Source organism: Pollicipes pollicipes, unplaced genomic scaffold (genome assembly GCF_011947565.3).
Source record: "Pollicipes pollicipes isolate AB1234 unplaced genomic scaffold, Ppol_2.1 Scaffold_3447;HRSCAF=4054_pilon_pilon_pilon, whole genome shotgun sequence".
In the NCBI taxonomy this organism is placed as follows: domain Eukaryota; kingdom Metazoa; phylum Arthropoda; class Thecostraca; order Pollicipedomorpha; family Pollicipedidae; genus Pollicipes; species Pollicipes pollicipes.
In genome coordinates this window covers 39,449,667-39,470,885 of record NW_023596297.1, presented here as the reverse complement: position 1 = coordinate 39,470,885, position 21,219 = coordinate 39,449,667, and the positions used below count along the sequence as shown (strand labels likewise).

Here is a 21,219-nt window from a genome sequence, read left to right as displayed (position 1 = left end):
ACATGGAATCTAGTCACAGGATAGTTTTGCAACCATACTAGCCATGATATAGTTTTACAACTTGCGTTCCTGTTGTGCGGATGAGAGCATGTCACCTTCTACGCATGGAGTAAATGTGGCCTACAAATGTGGCATGGGGTAAATCCGGGAGGCCGTTTTGACCCCGCGAGATCTCAAAGTTTGTAGGGTAAACTTTGTCAAACGGTCGAAATGACCGGTGGGATGTAAGCTGTTTTGACATCGCCGTTTTCTCTTGGAATTACTGAATTGCTCGTCGCGGCAAGTACTGACAGACACATAATTTAGGCCATACCTGGAGTTTCCTTAACACCAACCGCACGATTCGTCATATCCTGACGCAAAACACATAAGAAATGTTGGATCGAGCAGCCATGCTATTGCATATCAGTCTCGATGCAGGAACATCCAGGTAAAGCCTGTGTTTGCTCTGTGATGTTTCTTAACCTAGTTTGCTGATTTTGTTATTGAATAAAAAACAATGTCCGCGACCAAAATTATGTTTTACAGGTGTGCTAAATAAAAATTTAATATTGGCAACAGTAAATAGTCAGTAGTCATAAAATTTCCAAGGCGAAGGGGTCATTAACATAATAACTTTACCTGATACCCCCAGTGGTTGGCCCCGACCTTTCTCATAAATATGTACGTACCTGAAACGTAATCGCTGTCGATATGCGTTATGTCAGTAGTACGGAAGGAACAGAATCACGAGCGTACTGGTGGAATGGCATAATGCAAGCCATGGCCCGTTGCATTTCGTCCCCTCCAGCTGTCTGATATCTCGCCCGGCCACGCACTGTAGTTATCCACACAGACAATACTAACATTAAAACGCCTTATGCGGCGTACGACCAGCGAGGCAATAGCAGATCGTCAGAAGGGCTCAGGTGTTACCACGAAGATGATGCAAAGAACTAAGGTAATGCAACCATTAAAATAGTAACATTAGCCTCGCTACTCAGAGAAAAACCAGGAGAATAAAGATATTGTTGTGTTGATATTTCGGCAACATGCCTTTATTGAAACAATAGCAGAAGTGGTTTAATTTTTCTTAAACCACTTCTGCTATTGTTAAACCACTTCTCTGAATTCGAACTGAGGTATGTTACTCCAGTGATGCACAGGTAGTTTGGCTTCCACAGATTCAACAAAAAAGAAATTCAAGATGTCAGGATGTTATGAAAAATATAAGATGTCAAGATGTGATAAGAAAAATATGATGTTAAGATGTGACGACCAAAAAAAGCTGTTACTCCGCCACCGGCGCGCAGTATGTTTTTGCATTCAGACGTGCAAATTCATCAGAACACGCGGCTTCTGTTATATTCGCGGGGAAACCATGGAGAAAAATTGCTATCTCGCATATCTTGGGTCTTTGTATCCGCATTTGTTTGTTCACGCCAGTGCCCAACCAAATATCGCAAGGGGTGCGCACAGTTTTGCTGTGGTGAAATACAATTACATTGTTACTGTCCACAAATGTGTCTATCGCGCATGTTGTTTTGAACATATAAAAAGGGGAGCTAAATGACGTGTCACAAACGATGACAAGGTTCATATGTTGACTATTTGTTCAGGTTTCCATCCGTTAGCCTTATGATCATCACTTTCATGAACAACAGCCTTTTGTCGAAACACCGGAGCGGAAGTACGGATGTGCACACCGAGCTTTTGTACAGAAATATTCATTGACGTATTTTGTGGTCGGGGCCAATTCACTTAACTCACAATTCAGCCCTTCCCATAGCGTTTGCACTGGTTCGCTTGCGGACATGTTCAACAGTTATTAACGTTGTCTTACGCATACATCTGTTCAACGGCGATAGGCTTTACCGAAGGTATCTTCCAATGTCAAGTGCACATTTATTTTTACCTCTCTGACAGAAACCAGCGACGGTGCCGAAACAAAAAATGCGAAGTTTGAGGGGGACAACGCCGCTCCCTATGACTGCGCTCCCCGGGCCTGATCCCTGGGATTTCGTTACGAGGATGCACAGTCACTGCAGCCAGGGGCGCAACCAGAGACACAGCAAGAGTCAGGCGCCAAGGTTAACAAGTAACCCCACCCTTGCTCGTGGAAGGACAGCAGGCAGCCCGCCGCACATCATCCCAAATATGATCACTTGGATTTTGCTCACTTTATTTCCACATATTGATTTCCCTCAGTATTTGTTATGCTGAGCTTCTTCGACTAAACGAGAGTCCAGAAGCTACCAGAAAATGCAATTATATATGCATTCAGGAGTAAACAAAACATGGTACCGATCAGGAATAACCTAACCGCATGGAATAAATCGCGGGCGATGTTCACTCTTTAATGGCTCATTGGCCCTTCTTACAACAGTCAGGTCAGGTTACAATAGTCAGGGGTGCCGCCGAATTTCCTCGCGGTTTTATAAAGATCTTGAGAGACCCGCGGACTGAGCACCAGCGTGACTCGAAACAAGGTCAAAAGTTTGCATCGTCATGTCCAGCCCTTGTTCGTCTGAAAGCCTTAATGTGTTTTTGTAAATCCATCAACACCAAATTATATCAAATAGTTTTAGGCATGTGCACTTACAGCCTACTTGAAAGAACACCGAGGTCCGATGTTGCAGACTCCATAAACCGTGCGGCGTCGGCCGCGCACCTAAAACCCGACGGAAGTCATCGGGCAGCCGAAAGCGACCACATATCGGAAACATCGTACGCTTCATGAAACCAATTCGTATACATGCGCCCAATGTCCCGAGCCCTAGATTACAACTGTGTGATTTTCACATTGATACTCGGAACGGTTGAACACGTACGGCACTACGATTTCATGACGCAATGACATAGCCTCAGTTGCTCCGTTCAGAGTATCAACCTCGAAAAAGCACGTGTGAACTTCCCTAGCGAGGACCTGAAGGGCTTTTCCGCCACAGCCCCGGCTCCCTAACGGCTGCTGTTCTGGATATATGGAGACCGCCTTGCCCTTGTCAATCAGGAGGTCCTCAAAGAGATGCGCCATACACCGCGCCGGTCCCCTCCCTGGTGCGGCAGGCCCTCTGACCGGGGCATCTGGCACCGGATCGACGCAGGGACCCTCACTGACACAAAAAAAAACCTCTCATCGATTCATGGAGCCTAATAATTAGCACCGAGACACCATTTCAGCTTATCGACCGCTGAGTGAAACGGTGCAGAGGGCCTTCCGTTAGGCACTAGGGCCTTTGGCCGACACAGAAATATTCCACTGCCTCCTCGCGAATTTTAACCCTTGCAATGACATTTCCCATATCGCCTTTCATTGTCAAGAGGACGCCACCAAGGCTAGAGGGCGTGCGTGCGTGCGTGCGTGCGTGCGTGCGTGCGTGCGTGCGTGCGTGCGTGCGTGCGTGCGTGCGTGTGTGTGTGTGTGTGTGGTGCGTGTGTGTGCGTGTGTGTGTGTGTGTGTGTGTTGTGTGTGTGTCCCTGTGTGTCTTCCCCATCCCTGTGCGGTGAATGTGTCCCTGGCCGACTTGGAGCCGATTGCCGACATCTGGTCCCCTGTTAGGCGCCGTCCCTGACCAGCACAGGAAGGGGAGCCTTCATTGTTTCAGAGGCCCCAACCAATGCAACAGGTCTTCTGAGTGATCGTTGCAAACCCCAGTCTTCCCCTGATTCAGGAAGGGGCCCCCATCGCCGAGCCCGGCACAGAACTGACTGTTCGGCATGCGTGGTCCCTGTCAGCTGACTAACATAGAGGCCCCCATTGTTCCAGGGCCGCCCAATGGGTGCAAGAGGTACTCTGGCTGACATCTTAGGGTCCGGCCCTCGGGCCGGGCCCCCTTCATATGGCCTTCGGCTTTCCCTTTGGACCCCCAATCGGATCATTGATCGACGGCACCAAGAGATGCTCTTTGGGTTTCTTGGAACACCTGGGACCTCATGATCTAAAGGGTGTGGGGTCACGTACCCCTGCCCACCTGCGTGAGCCTATGATGGTGGTGACCTTGAAATTCGGTTCCTCGGTAACAATACAAACTTTCGAGTCATTTGTGGTGCCTGATATAATTGGATTACTCCTGAACATAATGGTTTAAGTGCCTCGAAACGAAGCCTGTGTACCCCCTCGCCGAATGGGCCCATCCAGGATTTCATCAATTGAGAGACACGTACATTGCAGTGTCCACTGAAATTTGTTGTCCATTGGAAATGAAGGTTTCGAGGGTCTTTGTGGCACCCTGATATTGGCGGCTTTTGGAAAATAAAGCGCATGGTGCCCGGAAATAAAGGCTTTTGGTGCCAACGATCCCGAGTGCCGCCGGGCCGAAAGGCGCAGAAATGGTGGTTCTCTGGATTTGGGTTCTCTTCTAAAATGAAGGCGTTTAGCCCTTTAAAAACCATCTCTGAATTTGTACATCTTGAAAATAAAGGCTATGGTACCCCGAAATGAATGTTTGGTGTTCCTGGCCCAGCCGGCCGATCCAGGATTCCGTCGGGGTGGTAGAAACAACATTGTCGTGCCCGTGGAATTTGGAGCCCTTAAATGCAGATTTCAGGTCCTCTAGTGCCCCTGAAATTGGGTGCCCCTAAAAAAGTTTATAATGTCGAGAAATAACGGTTTTTCCCACTCCTTGGACGGACTGATCCAGAATTTTGTTAGTGTGAAAGGTACAGAAATAGTGGTGCCCCTGCAGTTTGGTCCCTTTCACAAATGACGGCTTTCGGTTCTTTAGATGGCCCACTTGCATTTAGTGCTTATTGAAAATAAAGGTCATGTAAACACAAAATTAGGGCTTTGATGCCCTTCACCATGGTGAATTAGTAACCCGGGGGCCATCGCCCATGTCCTCATCCCTCCCCCCCCCCCCCCCACATCTGGATCGCCCCTGGTATATCGTACCGGCTAAACGACTTTATCAACGAAGGATAGGCCACGCTGAAATAGCCAAGAAAGCTGTTGCTCGTTCGCGACCGTGGGCGTAGCTTAAAAACGTCGCGTTTTTTTTTCTACGCAACCAATGTTTCATGAGTAAAGCTTCCCATTCGTCCCCCAAACGCGACCTCCAGCCCCCTCCCCTCCGGTTTGAGAAGGAAGTTGACTAAATCAAAATCCGTTTGTTAGCGTATTTGGGGGCTAAGTCGAAGCATGTTTTACTGTTCAACCCCCAAACCTATTTCGCGAAACAATTCTCCCGTAATGTTTAGTTTCGTCGCTTAACTAGCACATACTGGTGTATTTAAGACCAAGAATATCTGGCATACTGACAACCAGCTCATAATGCTGAGAAACTGGGAAAGCAAGGCCACTACTATTCTTGTTCATATCATCTCAACCCTTTCCATGCCAATTGGATGAGGGAAACAGCATTGTGGTGGTGTTGCAACGTTGTTGGATAAACTTACCTGATCACACGGGTTAAAAAATTGTCACAATTTTCGTGGAATACTTCTTAAAAAGTTTGTATTCCTCTTAATGTAAAATGCGTGAACATGCCATCATTACTTGCAAACATGTTAGCGTATGGAACGTCCGGCGGTCAGCCGAGGCCGGGTAAAGCCACTGCAGGTGAGTCAAGTCGTCCTTTGTTTGCCGCCTGGCTTAAAACATAATGTGTACGATTGGCATGGTTCTGTTGCTGGAATCTTCTGATCTGGCGACTGTTTCAATATGTTATTTCCTTAGCTCATGTGGCAAATATGGCCTGGTAACACTGTTGCAATGCGTTGTTTGACGTAGCTCATGTGGCAAATATGGCCTGGTGACACTTTTTCAATATGCCATTTACCTTAGCTCATGTGGCAAATATGGCATGTGTTATTTACCTTAGCTCATGTCGCAAACGTGCACAAGCCCTTACTGTTCCTTGAGCGACTCTTGGCGGGTAACATGCATCACATAAGAGCTACACGTGACGCGTCGCCATTTGCAGTCGAGTGTTGTATTACCCCGCTCACACGACAGTGGGAGCAGCAACAGTCGAGTGTTGTATTACCCCGGTCACACGTCAGTGGGAGCAGCAACAGTCGAGTGTTGTATTACCCCGGTCACACCACAGTGGGAACAGCAACAGTCGAGTGTTGTATCACCCCGGTCGCACGCTAGTGGGAGCAGCAACAGTCGAGTGTTGTATCACCCCGGTCACACGACAATGGGAGCAGCAACAGTCGGGTGTTGATCACCCCGGTCACACGTCAGTGGGAACAGCAACAGTCGAGTGTTGTATTACCCCGGTCACACGTCAGTGGGAACAGCAACAGTCGGGTGTTGTATTACCCCGGTCACACGTCAGTGGGAGCAGCAACAGTCGAGTGTTGTATTACTCCGGTCACACGCCAGTGGGAGCAGCAAAACACGTGCATAAGACATATCCGCCTGAACCAGCACATTCCTTGTTCCAACATGCCCCTCAGATTCCAACGTTCCTAGATTCGCGTTTAGACGATGTAGAGAGCTCAGACATCGGCAAATAACGTCGTTGAAGTTTTTTGTTTTGGTTCACGACCGCATGCCTCTAAAAAGACAATTCGGGGTGCAATATGACATGCAGACGAAAACGTGGTCGAAGGGGCGCTGGCACTTTTTAGACTGCCAACGAACAAAAATCGCAGATTTCTAGATGAGGAGAGATCATCCAATTCGAATTGCAAATACCTTTGAATGCATATATATATATATATATATATATATATATATATATATATATATATATATATATATATATATATATATAAAGGTATATAAAGGTATATATATATAAAGGTATACATAATAGTTGTGATGAAGTCATGTTATCTAGCATTGGACGTTGCTTAGAAATATATAAAGACCCGAATATTCTCAAATCACGCAAGAATATCTCCTGCTCAAAACACTACCATTAGAAGCCAAACTGGGGCGTCACATGTAGATGAATATTCTTGTATGGGGAGGGGTTAGGTATACAGGAAATTTTTCCGCCCGGATAGATTTACCCCAATGCTGCTGAATGCGACTGTGCAGGTTCCGAGGGGTGGAACCCATGTAGGATGTGCCATACGAGGGACAACAAAACTCCTATACACGAATTGATTGGCAGCATTTCAGTTAATCTTTAAGTTATCCTCTTCAAACTTTGTGTTTGAAGAACAAACCCACTGGCATACACTAATTGGAAGCTTCCTCGATTCTAGGCATCTTTCATCGTCTAGGTTCTTTGACGTTCCGAAACTTTGAAGATATTTTATTCAGCAGCATTTTGGCCCACATTTGGGCAGCCTCAGACGTAAATCGCTCAGCCTAGATCAGCCAGTCAATATTCTATCCATTTTTACTTCCTAGGATTGTTCTAAGTGAATTCCTATTCCGCAGATACCTTCTTCAAACATAAAGATAGATTATCTAAATACTGCCAATCCAATGTCGTACACGGGTTTTGTTGCGCCTCCTGTGGGGCATCGTACATGGGTTCCACCTTTGAGAACTTAAACAGTCGTATTCAGCGGCGTTTGGGTACATCTATCCCAACGGGAAAAAATAACGCAAAACCTGATCCCTCCCCATAAGAGAGCGTTCATTTATATGTGACACCACAGTCTTGGCTTCCAATCTTAGAGTGCGCCCGGGTGGGGGTCAATTTGATCCCTGATCAATTTTTTTCCGTAATGGTTTCCAAAACGCGGCGTAGCCGCGCCAAATTTTGCAGGTCTAAGGTAGGTCTACGGCAGGTCAGGATCAGACCATGGATTCCGCAAAGTCAGTTTCTAGGGAATCGTTCAATCTGATGCAGCAACTGAGTTTCAGACGAAGGCATGCATCTGAGATACTTTATTAGGCGACACAACAATGGAATGAGCAAATTCCATTGATCTAGGGTAAGGTATGAAGATAAGACCAAGGTCAAAACCGACCTGTTTTATTACTCTAGGGTTTGCTGTATGAGGTAGTTTCTGGTGCTCATTTCGAATTTATTGATAACAGGAACCGCATTATACATATTCCATGGACTTCCTAACGGTCAGAATAGGTCACCAACCTAAAATGACCCAGATCAACATTTCGTTTCTAAGAACACACTGCTTAGCGTAATCTTTGTCGCTTATTCAAATGCAAAGTTCAATGCAGTATTCCATGACTTTGAAAACCATGAACTTCAAAAAGTCAAACAAGGTCACTGACCTTAAATGAGCATGTTAAATTTTGCTTAGAGCGGGTTTCTAGGCTTTGGGGCACTTTGGAGACCAACCTAGAGCTTTACCTTGTTTAAAAAATTTTAATTTCTTTAAAATTTATTTGAACTGAAGTTCATGACCTAGGAACCTCAAACTTTGACCATAGTGAGTTCACGTACAGGCCAATACAGCCCATGAATTTGGTGTTTCTAGCTCCCTTAGTTCCCGAGATCTCAGGGGAGGGTCAAAAGTACCCCCACCCGAGCGAAGGGTATTTAACCGGCCAGCGGGCGCGCGCTAGTATCTTGAGCAGGAGATACTCCTCGCTTGCTTCGCAGACCCTAAAGTCTTGTTAGATTTGTTAGAAACGTCCAGAGCTGGATACCAGGCCTTCAATCATACCTACTAGAAATTGTGATATTATGATATATACACACACACACACACACACACACATTATATATATATATATATATATATATATATATATATATATATATATATATGTGCGTGCGTGCGTGCGTGCGTGCGTGCGTGCGTGCGTGCGTGCGTGCGTGCGTGCGTGCGTGCGTGCGTGCGTGCGTGCGTGCGTGTGTGTGTGTGTGTGTGTGTGTGTGTGTGTGTGTGTGTGTGTGTGTGTGTGTGTGTGTGTGTGTGTGTGTGTGTGTGTGTGTGTGTATCATGAGATATAGCAAAGTAAAAGGTATTCATCCTCCGAACGCCTTGGTCGTTGAACGTAAAAGGTGGATTCATTTCATTATGATTCGTCTGGATTTTACCTGCCCGCGGTCGACATATGCGCACAATGTGCTGTGGGATCACACCGCTTACACATCCAGAAGATTGTACGAGGCTTGTAAATCAGCTTGTTTGGATACAAAATGTGTTCTTCAAAGAAATTAAATCTACTGATTTAAATTACATTCATTACGAATGTTTTATTGATCCATCGGCAGCCTGCCCTTTACCCGGCGCATTGTGATGTTCGCCGACAAGTGACACGCTTCTCTTGCGCTCACCTGGCATTCCTTTCATGCGGCCCGGCTCAGACCAGCTGCCATGTTCTCGTGTTCGCAGCACGCGTCATATAGCGAGACAAGTGTCAAGTGCCACCAAACAGGTGTCAGTGAATGAGCACAGATGGTGGCACGTGTGACGGCCCTCTGATTGTGCCGCCCGGTTCAGCCGGCGTCACACTGCGAGCGGTCAGGTGGTGTGCGGTACCGCCCAGCTCCCCCCCCCCCCCCCCCACCCCGCTGTCCGCCGTCCGCCGTCCGCCACGGACGGGTGGCACGTGAGTGATGGCCAGGTGGCGCACGACACCTCGCCGCCCGCCCTGGCTGCTGCGGCCGATGAGTCGGCTCAGCGTGGCCGGCGCCGCCCCAGGCCGCGCCGTCACCGCGGGCGCCCTGCACCTCAGCCGAGCCCGCCGTGTCGAGCGCCCTGCGCCTCATCCGAGCCCGCCGTGTCGAGCGCCCTGCACCTCAGCCGAGCCCGCCGTGTCGAGCGCCCTGCACCTCAGCCGAGCCCGCCGTGTCGAGCGCCCTGCACCTCAGCCGCGCCGTGTCGAGCGCCCTGCACCTCAGCCGAGCCCGCCGTGTCGAGCGCCCTGCACCTCAGCCGAGCCCGCCGTGTCGAGCGCCCTGCACCTCAGCCGAGCCCGCCGTGTCGAGCGCCGGTCGGGCTAGGCGGCTAAACGGCGCTTCAGCCCGGCCAGACACGGGTCGGAGGCGCTCTCAAGCCACAACACCAGCACCGTCACGGGTCGGAGGCGCTCTCAAGCCACAACACCAGCACCGTCACGGGTCGGAGGCGCTCTCAAGCCACAACACCAGCACCGTCACGGGCCGGAGGCGCTCTCAAGCCACAACACCAGCACCGTCACGGGTCGGAGGCGCTCTCAAGCCACAACACCAGCACCGTCACGGGCCGGAGGCGCTCTCAAGCCACAACACCAGCACCGTCACGGGTCGGAGGCGCTCTCAAGCCACAACACCAGCACCGTCTCTCTGGTCCGCGGCTACAACCGCCATACATACGGTCGCAGCGGTGCATTACAGCCACGTGTCGGGTCAAAGCTACACTACCATCGTGCGTCGGGTCAGAAGTACACGGCCACCGCATGTCGGGTCAAAGCTGCACGACCACCGCATACCGGGTCAGAGGTACACTGCCGCCGTGTGTCGGGTCAGAGGTACACGGCCGCCGCATGTCGGGTCCGAGGTACATTGCCACCGTGTGTCGGGTCAGAGGTACACGACCACCGCATGTGGGGCCAAAGCTACACGACCACCGCATGTCGGGTCCGAGGTACATTGCCACCGTGTGTCGGGTCAGAGGTACACTGTCACCGTGTGTCGTGTCAGAGGTACACGATCGCCGCGTGTCGGGTAAGAGGTGTACGATCAGCCGCGTGTTGGGTCAGAGCTACACGGCCACTGCGTGTCGGGTCAGAGCTACACGACCACCGTGTGTGAGGTCAGAGGTACATGACCACCGTGTGTCGGGTCAGAGGTACACGACCACCACGTGTCGGGTCAGAGGTACACGACCACCACGTGTCGGGTCAGAGGTACACGACCACCACGTGTCGGGTCAGAGGTATACGGCCACCACGTGTCGGGTCAGAGGTGCACGATCGCCGCGTGTCGGGTCAGAGCTACACGGCCACCGTGTGTCGGGTCAGAGGTATACGACCACCACGTGTCGGGTCAGAGCTACACAACCACCGCGTGTCGGGTCAGATCTATACTGCCAATGCGTGCGTGTGAAGCCACAGTCTGGCCACGAGGTTAATTCCACTAGGCATGCCTGACCGCGGTCAATTACGCACAGGGTGACTGGTCACAGTCCGCCAGCGGCAAAGTGCCTCCGGCCTCATTTTGCTAGCTCGTTTCCCCAACTGGCCGGCGGAAAGGCGGCTATCTCAGCCGTGTCGGCACGTGCTACGCCAAATGTGCTTTTCTTCCGCCTCTGAGATAGGCCATTTGCATCAGAAGACCATGTATCAGTCGTCCAAAGACAGCTAAAAAATAGTCAGACCGTTTCGGTGACAGTTAAGTCCTCAGCTCGCCGCACAGTGTATATGCCATGGTGCAATACGCTGTACGAAAAAGCGGTTTGTGACCTTGAGCCTCTCAGGTGTATCGGATATATCTTACCGGGTTTTTGAAACATCGGAGTGACACCTGGCTATTCGGATGAGCTTGGGACCATTGTGCGCGTGATATGCACGTTCCAAGTTCCTACGAAGTTCAGTCGCTAAAAAGTGACGTCACTCTCGACGGTCTACGCTGCCAAATCGCGAAATTTCGGCGTTCCGCATGTTCTCAGCTCTGCATTCACCGTATTCTGTTGTCTTATGGCTCTGAGAATGCTGAGTGGCTGTGTAATGAACATCAACAATGCATTTGCACCCTTTCAAAAGGCAGTAGTATCTCACCACTACTTGTGACCATTACAAAAGTTATTCCACACGATCTTCAATTCAAAATCTCGAAATCCCTATCAGGTAACAAGCTTGAGGTTTCCGTGAATTTAGTCGACCGCAACCGTTACATTGTGAACTAAAATGATTGGCATGGAGGAATAGTGCCCAAGGCGTCATTATTTGCTGAGGTTATAGCGAACGTGTGCAAAACTACGCAGCAGGGGTAAAAATGCCAGCTGATCCCGTTTCAACCGACGTAAAACTTTGTTCAGCCATTGGCGGAGAAAAGGCCAAGCATTGGTGGCGAATGCACAACAAATAATTACGAACGCAAAAACCGACCAGGCTGACGCGGTTTGAAACGGGAATGGATGTTATATTTGATGAGTGCCGGAAGTGCCCGGAGTGCGGAGAGTGCCAAGGGTACCATGGGATATATGGTGCAGTGCCAGGTCATCTACCGCCATCAGCTCCACGCGGCCGGCTTAGCTACTCACCTTCGAGTAGGCGTAGTTGCCCACGATGCGTTTGTCGCGCCTGCTGTCGGTGTTGATGACGTCATACTCGGCATTGATGCGGTCGCCGTTGTCGTCGAACGCCACCTTGCCTGTGTAGCCGTCGAGGAGCACCTGCTGGCGGATGTACCTGTGGCCGTCGACACGTCACTCAGCGTCCGGTGCAGAGCACGACAGTGGAGCGGCGCCGGTGTTGCGAGCAGTGGGCACTGCTGAGAATGCAGAGGCTGGGACGAGAGCGGCACCAAATCTCGAAGAAGAGGATATGGCAATGTAGTATCGTGATTGAAAACTTCTTTGTGGTTTCGAAGTGGGATGAAGGAGTTCCGAACGGAAAAATGCCCAAAACTAACAGCAGCATGAGAATCGGGGCTGTGGAAAAGGCAATCACAATATTGGTGACTCGCTCCAGTGATACACAGCAACCATTAGGTGCCTGGAAGTGGTGCCGCTTCACGTAACTGAGCCACAGCATGCTATGCCCATAACGTGACAGAATCATGGGTACAATCCATGCATGAGTGGGAGCCAGAAAAGTAAAACGGCCGACCGGATAACCTTTGGCATGCCACTTCGCTTCAACGGCATTGGCTTGGTCCCGAACTCCCCTTGCCATCTGTCTATTCAACTTTTGCACTGATAGCACGTAATGACACATAACTTGACAAGATGTTAACATTAGTTTCATTGAACAAATACGGTCTCCATAAACATCGCAAAGACGGCAATACTCAGTGTGTTGCCCGTAACCAGACATCAACACAAAGTTCATCACCACTGCATGAGAGCAATGACAGTTCGCATTGCTAATCTGCCACTGAACGGGCCGGTGTCACACATTGCTAATCTGCCACTGAACGGGCCGGTGTCACACATCCCCTTCCCACGAGCCAGCTGCTTTGTAAGGACCGATGCCTCGTTTTCGTCCCCGTCCCCGGCTGGCCCGGGAGGCAGACGAGGTGCCGTTGTGAAAGGCTGCCCAGCTGCACCGCCCTGTTCACCCCTGGACTGGGGAGATGCAGACTCACCCGAACAGCTTTTTGCCGGTCTCCCAGCCGTCACCGGTGTTGTTACAGTCCTTGGGCGCCTCGGTAATGTTCTCCTTGGCGGTCATCTCTTTCAAGGCGGATGCCAGCACGTACCTGAACAACAGACCAGCTCAGCCCAACTCGACTCAGCAGCGGAAAGGCATACCACGCTAGCTTGCTCTGTTTGCATACGGAAGCAATCGCTGTTCATCATAACAGCACACGGATGTCTCATCTCAGCCCAGCGTAACAATACGGAAACATAACTACTTCGCCAGCAACAGAATTACCCGGGCACCTTCCCCCAACTCCGCAACACTTCGGTACTCCCGCCCCGCTCATCTCAGAAGAGCGAGGACAACTCTATTCGGCTCAGCCCATGGCGCAGAGCAGCTGGCTGGCTCAGAGCAGCTGATAGACGCTAACAGGCACACCTCAGCCCAGCTCAGGCCGGCTCTGACCGCAGCCCACAGCGCGGCAGCTGCTCAGATGGCGCGGCCCGTCGGTGCCTGCGCCCCCCCCCCCCCCCCCGCTGCCGGGCGCGTTGTTAGCGCCAGTCGCAGGTGGCGGCCCATCATTACCACCCCACGCATGCACAGCCGGATCAATAGCGGCACGTGCTCATCATCTGACGCCGCAGGGTCCGGACGCCGGATGAGCGGGTCGGCCCGGGCTCCAGCCCGACTCGCTGCTCCCCCCCCCCCCCCCCCCGCCATCCCGCCGGCAGCCTCTTCCGCGCCTCCGCACCGCTAGTAGCCCCCTCTCACCTCCCCACCATCTGCAGTCTCATCTGTGCCTCCCTGCTGTCAGCAGGCTCCTCCGCGCTTCCGCACCGCCAGCAGCGTCCCCCTTGCTCTCCCGCCACCACCACCAGCATTCTCCACCCTTCCAGCACCAGCAGCCTCCTCTGCGTCTTCCACCACCAACAGTCTCCCCTCGCCTTCCCACCACCACCAGCAGCCTCCCCTTACCTTCCCACCACCACCAGCAGCCTCCCATCGCCTTCCCGCCACCACCAACAGCCTCCTCTGCGCCTCCCTGCCGCCAGCAGCCTCCACCGCGCTCGTGCAGCGTTGCCTTCTCCCCTCCCCTCTACTGCACTAGCCTCACTCATGCCGCACGAGCTGCTGTCCGCTGCCCTCCTCTCCGCTGCCAGCAGAATCGGCGCGCCGCTGGCCAGGCCATATTTTCTCGGCCTCGCCACAGTTGTCGGGGGTGGGTTAGATCGCTCCCTTCGGCCTTCTCTTTTATGCAGACCCTTGGTACTGGTTAGAGTCGGTCGTAAGTTCCCGCTTCATTCGTACAACAATAGGAATATTTGAATGGGGCACGTCAGCTGGGCACCATTCAGCGATCCCGAAATTCAGGCAAGTGATGTCATGCTTTGGCCTGCAGGATCAGTGGCCTGAATGTTTAACCAACAAGCGCTCTGAAGGCAATGACGGGGCATTTCCAAAAGCGCTCGATGGCGATTCGAGGCGCCACCAAGATTTGACCACGACACATTGGTCTCCTTAGATCATCCAGCTGGTGACCATCTGCTGCCTCGACATTGCCCCCGCCGCTGGGCGATGAGAATTCCGTCGACGAGCCGGTATCGGCTGCGCCAGACAGATGCGGTGGCCGTAACACATGGCCCGTCAGGCCAATGGATCTCTGTCCCAAGCGTGCAATCAGAGGCCAAACGATCGCTACGGCTGACACCAGGCATGGGAAGCGCCGCCAGCCGCCTACCGGCCCATTGTTGAAAGGCAATAGAAAATCGAGCCATTCGCCATAGCAATATCTGAACCCTGGCCAGGATTAAGGTGTAGCGGCCTCCCCTCCGGTGTTTGGAATGTATTTCCTGAATCGCTCAACAGCTTGTCGTGACATTTGGACTACTTACACGGGATCTTTTCACCTGAAGATACCGGTTCGATTTCCGGTTCCTTCAGTCATCGAAATATGACCCCTTTCCTTTAATTCTCACCTGTAGTCTTATATTATGCATATGTATAACACATATTGCCACAAATTTGCAATACATTTGCAAGAGGTAACTCTCACTTTGATAGGCAGGGCAATGACGGCCTAAATTTTGCCTCGCAACCAAAGTGTGCTGATCGTAACATGCCGAAACGCCTGTCCACGGCGCAAAGCTTTGTCTTACGTCTTATGTAAACAGACATGCTTTTAGCCGATGGGCCAGGGTATCGCAACTTAGCCATCAGCCAGAGCCATGGAGTCGCCAGTGTGCGCCGAGGACGCGATGGAGGACGACTGGGGACAGTTATCAACCAACTCTTAAATTGGGTCCGAAGATGATAATTTACGCCAAACACCTGTTAGACGATCAGGCTGGGCAGGCTGATTGATCTCCGGGAGACATCACTAGAAGCGATGAGGTCAACAACCGCTGTGCATTGACATCCATAATGGCCGACGTCAAAGCGTCGCCAACTAGCCGTCGGAGAGAATGATCGCACAACCGGAGAAATGGGTTTTCTGAAAGGGATCAAAAGTCAACAAAATGCGCAACCGTGCTGCACGACAAATTTTGAATTCGACGTCAGTTAACTCACAGGACTTATATAACGTAAAACCAAATGTTTCAATGATGGTGATGGTGATGATGATGGCTAAGAAGTTCAAGGTCACCTGTGATAAGGCACTGCAAATCTTTCAGTGTAGTCCGGGTATACCATAGGTGGCTTCACATGTCATTGCATTAACACTGGCAGCAAATATGAATTGCTTGAAAGAGGTGTTCTCTGTGGGTAAATGAAAAGCTACGCAGACGTGGTGAATGTGATGTGGCCTCCTTTAACCGAACCTGGTAAGCAAGCCGTAAGATAAGCTTAACATCACTTCAGAATAAGTTGAACATTTCGCAAAAGAGAAAAGTTCCATGCTTGTTTTTGCTTTTTATCAAACAGATCGCGATGGAATCGGCAGAAATCGGCGGAAATCATGCCACACCGACCCCTTCCCACACACACGGATTACACTGCACAAACAGGCGAAACTGCTGAAAGCGTTGGGGTCGTGAAACAGATGCACACCTTTTAAATATTGATATAAAATTGCAGCTTGTAAACTGATGCTTCTCTCGCATCTCTTTCTCTCTTATTTGAAGTGGGGTTGTAAACTGTCTTACTTTCCTGGTTCATGCTTTACAATGTTACGTTTGAAACCTGTTGCTTTGTCTGATGCTTTACTCGCTTATGTTCTCTTTCAGATCAGCTTGTTGGTTATCTATTTGTCTCCATATCCACACCCAATCTTTTTCACTTCATTGGCGCCGTTTCTGGGATCGTTTGCTCATTTCCGCCCCATTTCCCCTGCGGGTATCGGCGTTCCAGCTCAGTGAAGTTGAGTCATCTGTCGTCTCACGCGATCCCGTCCCGCAGACCCTGTTACTTTCTTCATCGCGCCTCAATGGAGCATGTCCTCTATTGCCGCCCCTCCATCCATCACTTCTCTTGGGCCCTCTCCCCGTCCACACTGCGTTATGAAGCGATGTGTTCCAACACAGCCGTCAGACGATTTTCTCTTACCCTTCCTATGTCTCCTTTCCTCCGATGTTCTCCCAGCTCTCAATCACGCATTATATTCCCCATTTTCCTCTTTCATTTTTCTTCATAGAGCTCCGCCAGGCGGTCTCATGCCCCATCAACTCCCTCTCCCCTCCCTCAAACCGCAGCCTCTCTCTCTCTTTCCCTCTCTCTCTCTCTCTCTCTCTCTCTCTCTCTCTCTCTCTCTCTCTCTCTCTCTCTCTCTCTCTCTCTCTCCTCTCTCTCTCTCTCTCTCTCTCTCTCTCTCTCTCTCTCTCTCTCTCTCTCTCTCTCTCTCTCTCTCTCTCTTTCTCTCTCTATCTCTCTCTTGACCCTGGCAGAGCCGGGACCCCGCTAGCGCCGGAGCACCCCTGGCCCGGCCCTCCTTAGCCCGGCCCACTCACAAGCTGTCCTTGATGTGTCTGGTCTCGTCCGAAGCGCTTAGTCGGAAGCCAAGCACGCCTGCCGGCACCGTGGGCGCCTCCAGCGCCTGCTCCGTCACGATCCACACGTAGCCCACCTCCGTCATGTTCAGGAACGCCGCGTCGTTGAAGATGATCTTGCTATCGTTCTGGCTGTGGACGCATGTGATCTCTTGGTCAGCAGTGTGGGTGGAAGCGTGGGAGGCTGCTCACTGGGCAGTAAGGAGATCGTGGGCGCCTGCTCACTGGGCAATAAGGAGACCGTCGGCTACCGCTCACAGGGTAATAAGGAGATTATGGGCGGCTGCTCACAGGGCAATAAGGGGGCTATGGGCGGCTGCTCACAGGGCAATAAGGAGATCGTAAGCGGCTGCAGTATTCGCTCATGATCGGACACTCGAAGGTAGTGGTCGGGAGGAACACTGACTGCAGACGGGGAGCGGTCTGGGAACCCATAGGCTTAGGGTCGTCCAAGCAGTCGCACCACATAGAATCGCCCCACACGGTAGTGTGAGCCGGCTCCACCCAAGCGCTCGCATCTAAGCTAGGATGTGCCTTCTTGTCACCTTTTGGCAAACATCGTCTCGTCATAATGCGCCTATCTGACCGTCAAACTTTAAAACCACCCAGAATACACAATTCGAAATGGAATGAAGAGCCTGAAGCTCCCTGAATTGTTTGTTTCGGCCAAATCAACTTACTGATTTATTCAGTTATTCTGCCTGACGCCAGCTGAGAATGACTCAGCTAGCAGGCCACGTCACTTAGTAAAGTGCAAAGCTTGCAGACCCCAAAACACCAAAACCTTATGTAAACATGAATCTTGATCTAGTGCTCTACTAGGAATTATATTTAAATGTTCAAAAGTTAAACGCGGTAAGAATATCATCACAGACGTTGGGGACAACTATGAAAGGTTAAGACAGCTTTTGTAGTTCTTGACGATATCGTAAAACGACTGTTTTAACAACTGTAAAATAACTGCGCCAGTTTTGCCGCTGCACACCGTACGTCGACGGCCCATCTGTATTCCGCTCGTGCCGGCGCCCTCTCTAGATTGGGCCCGGGTAACGCGGTCGTATTTTTCGCCTGCGGACCAGCGTTTCCGCGGAGATTCGGGATCAATGTCACACTGGCGGCCCAGCGGCCGCGGCCGGCGGCCGATTCCAACTTGTTGCCGCGCGCGAGACGGGTATCGTCGCTGTTGCCATACTGCGGTGTCGTTCAGCGCCGGCGGCGTTCGCCGTTGCTGGGAGCACTGAACAACTGCCGAAGAACTTACGCCTGAGGACGCTCCGTCAATGGGGACAGTGAGGTCACTACACCGCTCTCTGTGCTTTGAGTTGTCGTGAGGAAGGGTGCAGTCTATCCAGTTGGATAGAGTCTATCCAGTCTATCCCGTTGGATATGCAGCCAGTAGTGCAGCCAGTAGCGTCGCAGGAGGAGCCTTCGTGTGCGACGGAGTAGTGTAGTCCCTGCATTGTAGTGGGTGCAGTTTTGTGTAAACGTATAAACCTCGATCCGCCGCGCGGATGCGACTGCTTTCGGTTCGCAGGTACGTTCTGTCTGGATGATAGACTTGTGATTGATTTCCTTCTAGCATAATTCATTCCGACTCTGACTCATAACATATGTGGCTGATTCCGATCGTGTCTCTGAGCACATCATCGCAACTTTGGGCCGATTCTGATTCCGTCTGAAGAAATATGATTATGTTCTGAGACGACTTCGTCTGAGTCGATTCTGGTCATAACAAGTTAGGAAATGACGCAGTCTATGGCCCTCATAAAAGCCAAGATTAGCCTTTATTCCAACAACAATGCAATGCTGCATGACTATCTCATTCGGTGCATACGCAAGCCGCACAAATACGAAGACATCATGTCACGTTTCCACTCGGGTCAACTCCCGGGACTTCGTTGACTCGATTCCGACTCCTGCTCACGGACAGATTCAGAGGTGTTGAATTCCACCAGACTCGCCTAAATTGTGTTGACTCCGGGGTCTATCCCGAACTCATCCTGGAGTCCAGTCCAATCCCGCCGCAGGCACTATGATCACCACATGCCCACGGCCAGGGCCGTTTGTGTAAGGGACCGGGGACGTCTTCTATCCCAGGACACTGCACTGATACCAGTTGACACGTGCGCAGCATATGCTACCCGTGTGCGGAAATGGCTAGTTCTCAACACCCCGAAATAGTCAGATGCCAGAGCGCTTCCTGCACTCTAGCCCGCACAGCAGCCAGAGCGCTTCCTGCACTCTAGTCCGCACAGCAGCCAGAGCGGTGACGAGCGCGCCGCCCACGCACCGCCGTTGCCACGCAGGCACCGCGGTCTGGGCGCCGCCGGCGGCGCGGAGCCCGATGCGTACGCGGCCGCGCGCTCTGTCGGCGCCCGGCATGCCGTCACATATGCGGGCGGCGCGCCAAGCGGCGTGCGGCTGTGATGAACGGCGGCCCGCCCGCGGCGACGGCACGCGACCCCGGAGAGGCCCGGCCGACCGCGGCGCCGCCGGCGCCATATTGATCGCGCGCTCAGCCAGCACACAGAATCTGGAGACAATCAGGAGACGGCTGGCGGCCGCGCGAGGGGCAGCCACGCCCGCGCCTCATAGGCATGCTGGCCGGCCGGTCGGTCGGCGCGGCACGGAAAAAGGCCGCGGCCGCGCGCCGCCATTAGCCGGAGCGGATCTATTGTGGGTCGGAGCGGCGCCGGCGGCCGCCGCCACCGACCGATACGCGGACACCCGGGCGGGTGACACGTAAGAGGCTTACCGACGCCGGCAGGAGTCTGATGCAGCGCTCGGAGGCCTTGTCTCGCCCGTCTCGAGATCGTCAATGACGACCTCAGCACCTGACTGGCACGTGGTCTAGTACGCCGTCGAGCCCCAGAGGTTCTGCTGCCGTTCGTTTGTTCCGCGTTGGAACTGACAGCTTTATCAGAGTAGACCAAGAAAGTGACCCGTCAAACACCCGGCCTCGTTCTAAACAGGCCCTGGTGAACACAGTAAAGCCGAACAGGTTCTTTTAGGGGTTTAGTCACAATCACGCACCACACTTTTATAAACTATTGTCAGTGGTATGGTAAGGTATCATTAACCACAAAACTGCGCGTGCTACGAATATTTCATTATGGTGCCATGAGCTAACCATTCAGGCAGTTTTATTCTTCTAAGTCCAGCGCGTCCTTTCCCGTTTGACCTGCTTGCGAGTGAAGATGGCGGAGGGGTCGTTTGCGTGTGATGCAGTGATAAAGCCCGGCTGTGCTGCGCCAGCGGCCGGCTCCCTTCTGGTCACTCCTCGGCGCAACGCGCTGGGTCTGGCCCTCGACCTCATCGCTCGCGCCACTGGTATGACAGCATGACAACATCACTCACAACTGTTCTGCGTGCTTGGTGCACGTGGGTGATTCCCGGTTGTGCCGGAATGCTCTCAGGGTTCAATTAAATTGCATTGGCGTCAGCGTGGAATCAATCCTTTCGTCGCTGTGCAGCTGAAAACCGTTCTGAGCAGAGCGTAGTTTCAAGCCCTTGGCTGACAGCATGAATGAGTCAACACATCAAAATGCGACTAAAAGCTGTATTATGCGACAGCCTGCGAGAAATATAAATTTGTTTATCAGTCTGTCGTAATCTCATTAAACAGGGAGGCCCATTTCAAACAACTCGTATTCTCATATGCACACCCATTGACTGAATCCTGATACTAAATGAATTGTTCATAGACACAAGGCTAGATTTTGCTGAGCCAACTGTAATATCCGAAGTAAAATTGGTCATGACAATAAACATAAAATGAGCAATGCAACGAAAATCATGCACTGTGTTGTAATTTCTTACACCGTCTGTCAGGCTTACATGTGTTCGCAGACTGAATTTTCAGGGTCCGGTCCACTCTGGTACGTGAGGCCTAGAACCTAATCTATCTGCAATCCGGTTTTTCCGAAACACCTGAATCCAGTCCATTCGATCTATCTTAGCATACATCTTGTTGAACATTATCCACCTTAATCCGGTTCCGCCTTTCGGCCTAATTTCACATAAGCTCCTTAATACGCGCCCGGATGGCCCGCTGAAAATCAAACGTTCGTTTGGAGGTCAACTCGACCACCCTGAGATCTAGCTAGAGATACCACATTCACAGCATGGTGGGCTGGCCTGTGTGTAAAC

General features: G+C 51.6%; 1 protein-coding gene across 3 annotated transcripts in view; it reads right to left on the bottom strand.

Moving 5' to 3' along the window:
- Positions 1 to 21,219, bottom strand: part of Nmdar1 (glutamate ionotropic receptor NMDA type subunit 1) — a 117,183-nt gene that overhangs the window by 48,397 nt on the left and 47,567 nt on the right. For all 3 annotated transcript variants that reach the window (XM_037215021.1, XM_037215022.1, XM_037215023.1), the window contains exons 8-10: positions 17,032 to 17,202; positions 13,092 to 13,205; positions 12,046 to 12,193 (exon numbers count right to left, since the gene is read on the bottom strand). In XM_037215021.1, coding sequence (XP_037070916.1) covers positions 12,046 to 12,193; positions 13,092 to 13,205; positions 17,032 to 17,202 — 433 coding nt within the window. The remainder of the gene's footprint in view (positions 1 to 12,045; positions 12,194 to 13,091; positions 13,206 to 17,031; positions 17,203 to 21,219) is intronic.